The 10,775-nt window shown below is 46.8% G+C and overlaps 1 protein-coding gene across 1 annotated transcript in view; it reads left to right on the top strand.

Annotated features, from left to right (window-relative positions):
- Window positions 1-1,276: 1,276 nt before the first annotated feature.
- LOC308316173 (mitogen-activated protein kinase kinase kinase 12-like) overlaps window positions 1,277-10,775 on the top strand; it is a gene marked incomplete at its 3' end in the record, with an annotated part of 30,291 nt that continues 20,792 nt past the window's right edge. Inside the window, exons 1-5 of the mRNA XM_080764610.1 lie at window positions 1,277-1,360; window positions 6,109-6,668; window positions 7,020-7,203; window positions 8,055-8,246; window positions 10,452-10,610. Coding sequence (XP_080620736.1) covers window positions 6,161-6,668; window positions 7,020-7,203; window positions 8,055-8,246; window positions 10,452-10,610 — 1,043 coding nt within the window. The 5' untranslated portion in view covers window positions 1,277-1,360; window positions 6,109-6,160. The remainder of the gene's footprint in view (window positions 1,361-6,108; window positions 6,669-7,019; window positions 7,204-8,054; window positions 8,247-10,451; window positions 10,611-10,775) is intronic.

The raw sequence follows: 10,775 nt of genomic DNA, 5'->3' as shown, positions 1-10,775 counted from the left end.
ATAATATGCCACATGCAGATGATGCAGTTGAATGCAAGTTGCAAATTGCATTATGCAATACACCTGTGGCCCACTGCAGGCTCAGGTGAAGTGGTTTGCAGTTGATTGCATATAGAATTTTCAATTTTGGTTGATAGAATTGAATTGTTGGCAAACTATAGTGTCAGTAAAGAAACTAGAAAAAGTGCCCTTCTGTCTCCACCAGGAGGATATAGGAGTGTGTGTGCGCAAATTTGCAAAATGTTTTGGAGTGTTTGTTTGCATTTTCTTTTCTTGAGGAAAGGCATGCAGAGCCAGATCACTCATAGCATCTCTGAGAGTTCTGGATGAGCAGGAGGACATCTGCAGCATCTTGTATATAGGCCTACGAAACGGCCGGGCCACTTCAAACTTTCGGACAGGAGCCAATAACGTCAACCTCAACCCACAGAGCCTAGTCCTTCCACGGGCCAGATTGATCTATACCTCCTCCCAGTTCCGGAGCAACGGATTGTGTGGCCCTGGTGAGCGTGAGTAGTGGCACCGGTACCGGTGACTGGTCTTTCCCTAATCATTTGCCTCTGCCTTAGTCCAATACATCGGGACATGATCGCCCCATGCTGGCGCTGCCATGCTGGCTGGGTCACCTGAGTGAGGGGCCCTGAGGGGTAGGTATATGAGACACGAAACCCCGATGACCTTGGGCTATACATCACTGAGGGCAAGTGAGAGGGGTGCACGATCTTATAGAGATGAGTGCATGATCCATGCATGTTTTTAATTCGTTCAATCAGAACATCAAGCAAATAAACAACAAACATGACTTTAGGATAGGATGCATGAAACCAATCTTAAAGAATGATTGGTGCCCCCTGCCTGCGGCCGAAGCCAAATGTATGTATAATAATGCTATAGCCTCCGAGAATAGCAGATCTGTGATCTTGTAGATCGGCGTGTGGAGCTTTTTTTGTGGAGCTTTTTTTTCCCACTCGCAGCCTCTCCTCCAGTTCGTGACGTCAATTCAGCACTATAGGCTGCGGTGAGACAGGCAGCTCCCCTGCACGAAAAATAGCCTGGCGGACATGTCTCACGCGCACGGCACGGTGGCTGTCTGTGTGTCGGTCTTCATGGCTCCCAGGTTATTGATAACACAGTTTGCCCGCTGGGACTCGTTCTGAGACAAAACGTTCAACTCTCTCTGTGCAAAGAAGAGCAAGAAGAAGGAAGAAGAAGAGACTGCTATAATAGTAGTCCCGGAGGAGGAGAAAACAACCGTATATCTTGTTCACCGTTCAACGTAGAGAAACCTTCACCTATAGACAGCAGCACAGCACCTCTCAGCTCTGTCAACCCCGACGTCAACCCACCACCAGCCAGAAAGGTACGGGAATGAATGTCATGCTTTTTCAATTAAACCGTGATTTTTTTAAAATAATGATACCCAAAAATGTTGCACATATTTAATAATAAATGACGCTCAAGTGACATGGTGATGATGGTGTCCGTGCGTCGCGTGCACACCGCTCACATTGCACCAATATGAATTGTTCTGGTCCAAAAAAAAAAAAGAAAAAAAGAAAAACAGTGGCCGTCGAAGAAATCACATTTCCTGCATGCAGCATAACGATATGGCGCAATTATGAAATCGCGGCTATGCTTGTGTTGATGAATGCTGATGATGGCCATAACTAATTAAACGTTCGAGACATTATAGGTTAATATAGCGGTCCAGTCTTATCTTACAACAGCCGCTGCGGCAGTTTAGACTTGGCACGGACACGGAGAGTTTAGCGGCTGAATGCACACGCACGTCAGGGCTGTGATGCTAGTGAGTGTCATCGTTACATCCATGGTGGTGCATGCATGGTTATTTAAAGATTGATTGCCCCTGCGTTGGTGGCTCTCTCTCTCTCTCTGTGTGTGTGTGTGTGTGTGTGTGTGTGTGTGTGCGCGTGTGTTTACCCCCTGCTATCACGTTTCTTTTTGGGTACATTTTGCTCTGACCATGCAGTGTGGTGCAGTAGCCTATAGGCAGCAGCCTCTACTATTCAATAGTGTATAGGTTTGTGTGTGAAATCGGTACATGTGCACTGTCTGTCTCTGTCTCTCCTCTCTCGTACTGTATACACACACACACACACACACACACACACACACACACACACACACACACACACACACACACACACACACACACACACAGTCACACATTTGAACGGTTATGCAATATTTCCGTCCGTCCATGCACAGACAATGCCTTTGTCGTCACTTCTTCTGAATGGCAAATCATGGGAACTGCTTTTTCTCCCCCGTCTAACTATGCATCTAGTAAACACTTAAAGCATAATATAGTACGGAAAGGGGGTCCCTCAGGGCCTATACTAGATCCTCTATATTTCCCACCTCCACACGGAAATGTCTCCATCGAAAAATAGCCAATCTATAGCTATTCTTCACAGACTGTTTGCCCCCCAGGATAGACAACAGGGTTCAAGCGGTTAACCTGCACTTAACCCATTCTGACCTGAGATCAGATTCATACGAGGTTTCCACTAGGACACACACTGGTCTGATGAACCCATTCTGACCTGAGATCAGATTCTATTTTCGATTTTTTTCAAAAAATAGCAGACCTACAAGCTCGTAGCGGGCCACTCGGTGGCGCGCTATGAGCTTGTAGATCTGCTATTTTTCAATAGCTAAAGCATAACATGATGCTAACACCAAAATGGGTTCCCGTTCAGAATGGGTTAACCTGCACTTAACCCATTTTGACCTGAGATCAGATTCTAAAAATGTCTTCTAAATCCTGACAGTTTTCTGAAAAAGCCTATGTTTCTATGTCAGTCGTTCTTCGATTTTTCAAAAATAGCAGACCTATACAAGCTCTTAGCGCGCCACTCGGTGGCGTGCTATGAGCTTGTAGATCTGCTATTTTTCAATAGCTAAAGCATAACATAATGCTATAACACCAAAAGGGGTTCCCGCACAAAATGGGTTAAACCCCACACTGTACTATAGTGTCTTTGCTGAGCTTGACGATCTGATATTTTCAGTCAAAGCTTCCCCCACAATCCGGATGCCCCCCATGCAGGCTTTAGCAGTTAACGTATACATAACATGCTATAATATATAGGCTTCATGTGGTCCAGAAGACACATGGTGGTGGACTGGTTGGTGGTTCATTCATAAATCCAGCCTCCAGTTCAGATGGTGCCTTTACCTGACTGACTGCCTGTCTGTCTGCTTCTCCTATCCCATTCTGACCTGAGATCAGATTCTAAAAATGTCTTCTACATCCTGACACTTTTCCATTCTGACCTGAGATCAGATTCTAAAAATGTCTTCTACATCCTGACACTTTTCTGAAAAAGCTATATGTTTCTATGTCAGTGGTTCTTCGATTTTTCAAAAATAGCAGACCTACAAGCTCGTAGTGCGCCACTCGGTGGCGCGCTATGGGCTTGTAGATCTGCTATTTTTCAATAGCTAAAGCATAACATAATGCTTGGTTCCCGGCCAAGAATGGGCTATATTCAGAGATATCAGCACTGCTGCACGTGTTTCACAAGGAATTGTTTTATGAAAAGCAGCCGGGGTATATTCTCTGTCTGCCTGGGGGACTGTCTGGCTATCTGCCAACTAAGCAACCGTCTCGTTTGTTTGCCAGTTTTATCTGCTGAGTGGAGTGAGATGGTCTAGATTCTGACTACCTGTGGGGCCGACATGCGGTGAAAAATGCCAATCGACAAGGTTGCGCATTGTGGTCTTTATGCATGCATGGTGTATAGAGGGTTTATTCAATAAAGGAGAGATCAAGTTGCAAAATGTTTTGTTGATTAAAATACAAAACATTAAGGTGATTTAGACTCTGCATGTTAACAGTTAACGTACATTATCAGTTATTATTATTATTAGTAGTAGTAGTAGTATAGGCCTACACGACTAGTTCTAAGGACACTTTAAAAGAAACTAGAAAAACGGTTGGATGGCACTTACACCCGCCTTCTAATGAGAGCGCAAAATCTGTCTTGGAAGAACCACCCATCGACTGATCTAATATACGGCAACCTTCCCCGTGTTTCTTCACTAGTCCGATCCAGAAGAACACAGTTTGCCGGCCACTGCTATACAGAGCTGACAATGAGGTTTATATATCTTCCCTTCTTCTCTGGAGTCCTGCCTCAAAGCAGACCAGACAGGCATCAGTAAGCAAGATGGCAATGAATGGGGATGGCAATGAAGAACCGGGAAGTCTGGCATGGCATTGTGAAATCCATGATCTCGACCGCGGTCGAAAAATGATGAGGATGAGTAGTAGTAGTAGTAGTAGTAGTAGTAGTATAGGCCTATACACGATCAGTTCTAAGAGCGTTTGGAGAGAGAAATGTTAATTGTTTTAACACAAATCTTCTCTTTTGCGGTTCCCATGGCACAAAACATTTCCACACGGGGGTCTGTGGCCCAAATACACATACATTTGGGGGTCCTTGACTTGGAAATGTTTGCCTCTCATGCCTTAGTCCACAATCTGACATACACCTGGTGGAGCTGTCCAGTGCTGAAATGATTTTTATGTCATGGTTAGTATCAGTGGTGGAATGTAAAGAAGTACATTTACAAGTACTGTACTTAATTACAATTTTGAGGTATTTGTACGTTACTGGAGTATTTCCAATTTCCAATACTTTTACTTCTACTCCACGACATCCAAATATTGTACTTTATACTCTACTTTAAAACTTTAGTTAGTAGTTACTTTGTAGATAGGCTACAGTAACCAGCACTTAATTCAACCCTATACATTTTGGCCATTTGAAAATAGCAGATCTACAAGCTCACATGGAAGGAGGATGGCAGAGGAAGTGTAGCGCCCAGGATTACATTAGTTAATTGGCACTGGGTGAAAACAACTGGGTTGCAAAATCGTGGGATAAAAATGATAAAAAAAGAACTGCTTGTTTACTTCACAGGTCCATGATAATATAGACTTCTTTGCTATCACGATAATGACCATATTGTTAAATCCCTATAGGCCTAGGGGTTAAATCCTTAGGCTAGGGGTTAAATCCCTAGGCCCAGGGGTTAAATCCTTAGGCTAGGGGTTAAATCCCTAGGCCCAGGGGTTAAATCCTTAGGCTAGGGGTTAAATCCTTAGGCTAGGGGTTAAATCCCTAGGCCCAGGGGTTAAATCCTTAGGCTAGGGGTTAAATCCCTATAGGCCTAGGGGTTAAATCCTTAGGCTAGGGGTTAAATCCCTATAGGCCTAGGGGTTAAATCCTTAGGCTAGGGGTTAAATCCCTATAGGCCCAGGGGTTAAATCCTTAGGCTAGGGGTTAAATCCCTAGGCCCAGGGGTTAAATCCTTAGGCTAGGGGTTAAATCCCTAGGCCCAGGGGTTAAATCCTTAGGCTAGGGGTTAAATCCCTAGGCCTCAAAAGCGTTGAGGCCTAGCGTTCTCGCTACCTCCTTCCATATTGTGCTCTATGCACAGCACCCACCGTCGAGGTGCGTATAAATAGGTATGCTAGGATTCAGGAAGGGACTTTTGGACACACTTTTCACGCTCTAAAAGTGTGGAAATAATAGGTCATAATACTGGACTGATCTATAAAGAGGCTGGGCTGTGTTCGACCTCACTTTTTGATCATTGGCTGTCCTCTGAGCCAATGGGTAGACAGAGACCTCAATGGGGGACCCATACTCTGAACGGCGGTCCTCCCAGGCTATGGCATCTATGTCCAGAGTTGGTGGGGGGTGCTATCGAGTACGACCGGATAAATAAGACCTTGTGTCTTGTATCATTTCACCAAGACTTTAGAACATTTTCTCCTGGTAACTCCAGCTCAGTGGCCTTGTGGTTCAAGTGTCCGCCCTGAAACTGGGCGGTCGGGGGTTCGATCCCCGGCCGGGTCATACCAAAGACTGTAAAAATGGGACCCAGTGCCTCCCCCTGCTTGGCACTCAGCATCAAAGGGTTGGATTGGGGGTCAAATCTACTCCCGAGCGCGGCACGGCTGCGGCTCACCGCTCCAAGAGATGGGTCAAATGCGGAGAACAAATTTCACGGCGGTATCGTGTGTGACAAATCGTACGACTTTGACTTTGACTTGTAACTCTCTCCTTTCAGACTCCAGTCCTTCCTCCCCGCTCACCTCCTCCTGGATGGACTCACCCCCCCGATGAGTGGGACCTGCATCCATGAGACCCCCTCCCCCTCCCTGTCGGGCTTCAGCACCCCCGTCTCGGACGGGCCGTCCTACCGCCGGCTGGACGCCGGCGAGCGCACGCCCTCCAACGACTGCCGCACGCCCGAGATGGACCTGACGCCCACGCAGTGCGTGATCCGCAACCTGCTGTCCGTCGCGGAGGTGGGCGGCCAGCCCCCCCACACGTGCGGCGGCGGCGGCAGCAGCCCCACCCCCAGCAGCGGCGATGGCGGTGGCGGCCCCGCCCACTTTGACAACAGCGTGCTGAAGCTGCACGAACACGAGGCGTGTCAGTGTCAGTGCGGCGGGGCCGAGGCGGGGGTCAGCGCGGAGGCCGGAGGCGCGGTGCGTGGCCGCTCGGACAACGTCCGGCTGCAGGCGGGCGGCGGGGGCTTCCTGGAGGGGCTGTTTGGGTGTCTGAAACCCGTCTGGACCATGATCGGGAAGGCCTACTCTACAGAACACAAACACACACCGGAAGGTAAGGTCTGCGCACACACGCATCACGCACACACGCGCGCGCGCACACACACACACACACACACACACACACACACAGTGTTCATTTTACCATGCAAATATTGATTTTGTTTTAGTCATAATAGTCATCTAAATTGTTTTAGTTTTAGTTGAATAAATATGAGATTTTAGTCAACTAAATCTATAGTTGATTTAATCAATTGGGCAGGAAACCATGAAATCTAGGTTAGAAGAGAAAACGAATAGCTAATATAACTATTAGCTATATATGATGACTTAAGCTCTGATACGTGATGCGTATATCATATCGCTGTTATCGTTACACCCCTGCTGTGTCTTGCTGTGCGTGCAGACCCCTGGGAGGTCCCGTTCGAGGAGATCTCGGACCTGCAGTGGGTGGGCAGCGGCGCCCAGGGGGCGGTCTTCCTGGGCCGCTACCACGGTGAGGACGTGGCCGTGAAGAAGGTGCGCGACATCAAGGAGACGGAGATCAAACACCTCCGCAAGCTCAAGCACCCCAACATCATCACCTTCAAGTAAGGAACCCTCATTCACCCCAACATCATCACCTTCAAGTAAGGAACCCTCATTCACCCCAACATCATCACCTTCAAGTAAGGAACCCTCATTCACCCCAACATCATCACCTTCAAGTAAGGAACCCTCATTCACCCCAACATCATCACCTTCAAGTAAGGACCCCTCATTCACCCCAACATCATCACCTTCAAGTAAGGACCCCTCATTCACCCCAACATCATCACGTTCAAGTAAGGAACCCTCATTCACCCCAACATCATCACCTTCAAGTAAGGACCCCTCATTCACCCCAACATCATCACGTTCAAGTAAGGAACCCTCATTCACAGCCCTACCCCTTACCCCTTATTTATCCCTAAACTTATTTGCCATTTTTTACCATTTATAAAATAGTTCAAATAGCTGATCTGTTTTAAAATAGTAAAACATGGCAAATAAGTTTAGGGATAAAGGGTAATAAGGGGTGGTTCGAGATAGGGCCCCCAGTCTCTGGCATGCTGCCCAACAGCGCAATGATGTTGGTACCATTCTCCTGACATCATTATGTTGTACCTTGTTGAGTTGAGCTGCTTCTCTACAGTGGTGGAAAAAGTACTAATTTTCGCTTGTAGATCTGCTATTTAAAAGTACAATATTCGTCTCTGAGATGTAGCGGATTAGAAGTCAAAGTATTGGAAATTGGAAAAACTCAAGTGAAGTACAAATACCTCAAAATTGTAGTTACTTTGCACCACTGTCTCTACCACTGCCTATACTCTCCCACCATATCACAGTGTATTTCTCCCTCCTCTCTGCTCCGCTCCCCTCACCTCCCCTCCCCCTCCCCCCCCCCCCCCCCCCCTCCCAGGGGGATCTGCACCCAGGCCCCGTGCTACTGCATCCTGATGGAGTACTGTGCCCAGGGGCAGCTCTACGAGGTCCTCCGAGCCGGACGGAAGATCACCCCCTCCCTGCTGATCGACTGGGCCATGGGCATCGCCGGGGGCATGAACTACCTCCACCTCCACAAGATCATCCACAGAGACCTCAAGTCCCCCAAGTAAGTCCCTCCACCTGCACAAGATCATCCACAGAGACCTCAAGTCCCCCAAGTAAGTCCCTCCACCTCCACAAGATCATCCACAGAGACCTCAAGTCCCCCAAGTAAGTCCCTCCACCTGCACAAGATCACCCACAGAGACCTCAAGTCCCCCAAGTAAGTCCCTCCACCTCCACAAGATCATCCACAGAGACCTCAAGTCGCCCAAGTAAGTCACTGTGGTCATCAAACACCACCAGCTTGTCCATCTGCTACTTGTGGATCTGTTACCTTTTATGCTTAACCCATTCTGACCTGAGGTCAGATTCATACGAGGTTTCCACTGGACACAAACTGGTCTGATGAACCCATTCTGACCTGAGATCAGATTCTAAAAATGTCAGTTGTTCTTCGATCTTTCGAAAATAGCAGACCTACAAGCTCGTAGCGCGCCACTCGGTGGCGCGCTATGAGCTTGTAGATCTGCTATTTTTCAATAGCTAAAGCATGACATGATGCCAACACCAACATGGGTTCCCGGTCAGAATGGGAGGGTATGCACATGACGTCATCGTACCTGGAAGTTATGCGGGAACGCCCACTGAGTGGCAAAAAACTACTTTCTGGCCTTGACAGCCCCGTACATCCAAACATTAAAGTCCTGTCTGATTGCATTAAACAATGTTAAACTCACCAACATTGCAGCTGTACGAAAAGCTTGAATTATCCTCTTTCTATCTGCAATGTTTTTGTTTCATAAAAATCCACCATAGAAACGTTATGAGCTACTTTCTGTCAAGAAATTCCCTGCATTTGATTATTTGTCTAAGTGTCAGAGTTTGGAAGTGCTTGTTTTCAATAACACAACATTTTGCTGCCTCCTGCATTATGTGACATTTAGAAACAGGTGGTACGGCAGGACGGTTGAGTGATTTCCAACGAGCGCTTCCAAACTCCAACACTCCATCCATGCTGCTCAATGTTTTGCCACTCAGTCTAGATGAGGGGGGCGTGTCCTGATGGGTTTAAAATCATGCATGTGAATACTCTCTACTGTGTGACACTGTAGCAAGATCAAACAGGGCGTTAATGTCCCCCCCTAAACAACACAAACGTTTAAATATGGAGATAAGAGTTTCTTACAGTACCGTATGTTGTTGACCTGAAGCGTGCTACAGTGTGGATGGGCGGAGCATGGAGCACAGCATGGTGTCAACCTAGCAAGTTGAAAAGAAGGTCAAAGCTGGTGATTATACGATAGCACAGCAAAGTAAGGAGGAGGCACAGGTCTGGCATTTGAGCACATTATTACTCGGTTGTTAACCGACAAAAATGTTAGAAAGTGGAAGGAAAATGTCATTTCAAAATGTTACACGAGAGCAACAGTATAATGCATCTATTTAATGACCTACTGTAGGACTGATTCCAGCCCACTTTGATGCTGTCCATGGTGCTGGAATTCTCCCTCTCTCTCTCTCTCTCTCCCCCCCTCTCTCTCTCTCTCATATTCTATGCTTTCTGTGTTTTTATATACAGGTTTAATGTTTGTTTTTAGTTCACTGAACGAACATGCACAATATAGAGTCTTAATTAGTATCATTGGTAACAGCTGTGTAGGAAGTCGGAAGAGACCCGGAAGTAGGAAGAGTATAATTTCCAAAATGGCATAATGTGGATAGAGACTATTCTAGTCCAGTGAGTCTGCATCAAATATAAAGGTGTCTCCTTATGGAATACCCATTTCCATCTACCACATCGTATAGTACCACATCCTCTCTATCTACGTATAAAATAAGTTTAATAAACTAGATGATAGGCATCAATAATATTTCCATGATATGGAATTATGGATACATATTTTCATTATTCGGCATGTCGGGGCCACGGGTGAGTCTAAAGGCTCATACATAGTCTGGATCTTCGGTGGTGAGGTGACCACCGAACTACAACATGACGTCACAGAGCCGCGGTGAAGAGCAAACCACCGCCACCACCGCTCCAGCCCTTCTCTCTGTTTTTACTCACCACCGCTCAACATTATTTTGTGGTTGTCGCGGTGGTCTGGGTGAAAATCCAGACTATGAATAGGCCTTTATTAACCGGCCACGTATGTCGGAGCCACGGGTGAGTCATAACCTGCCACCTATGTGGGACTATTGGTACGTCAGACAAACGTATATGTGCCCCCCGTAATGACGTCTCCTCTGCCCTGTGCTTTTTTTACAGCATGCTGATCACACACGACGACCTGGTAAAGATCTCCGACTTCGGTACCGCCAAAGAGCTCAGCGACAAAAGCACCAAGATGTCCTTCGCTGGCACGGTGGCGTGGATGGCCCCCGAAGTCATCAGGAACGAGCCGGTGTCAGAGAAAGTCGATATCTGGTAAATACAGTAAAACATTTACTGTATGTTGTATTATATTTTATCTGGATACTCAAAGAAGCAAATGTTTTGCCGGAACCAAATCTGTTATGAATGTGTTCCGTTTTGAACTATGCTGCGTCGTGTGACGTGAAAACAAACTAAACTAAAAAGGCTCATCAGATG

The sequence above is a fragment of the Protomyctophum bolini genome (genome assembly GCF_963924005.1).
Source record: "Protomyctophum bolini genome assembly, chromosome: 5".
In the NCBI taxonomy this organism is placed as follows: domain Eukaryota; kingdom Metazoa; phylum Chordata; class Actinopteri; order Myctophiformes; family Myctophidae; genus Protomyctophum; species Protomyctophum bolini.
The sequence above is the reverse complement of the archived record's forward strand: the minus strand, read 5'-3'. Positions and strand labels throughout refer to the sequence as shown.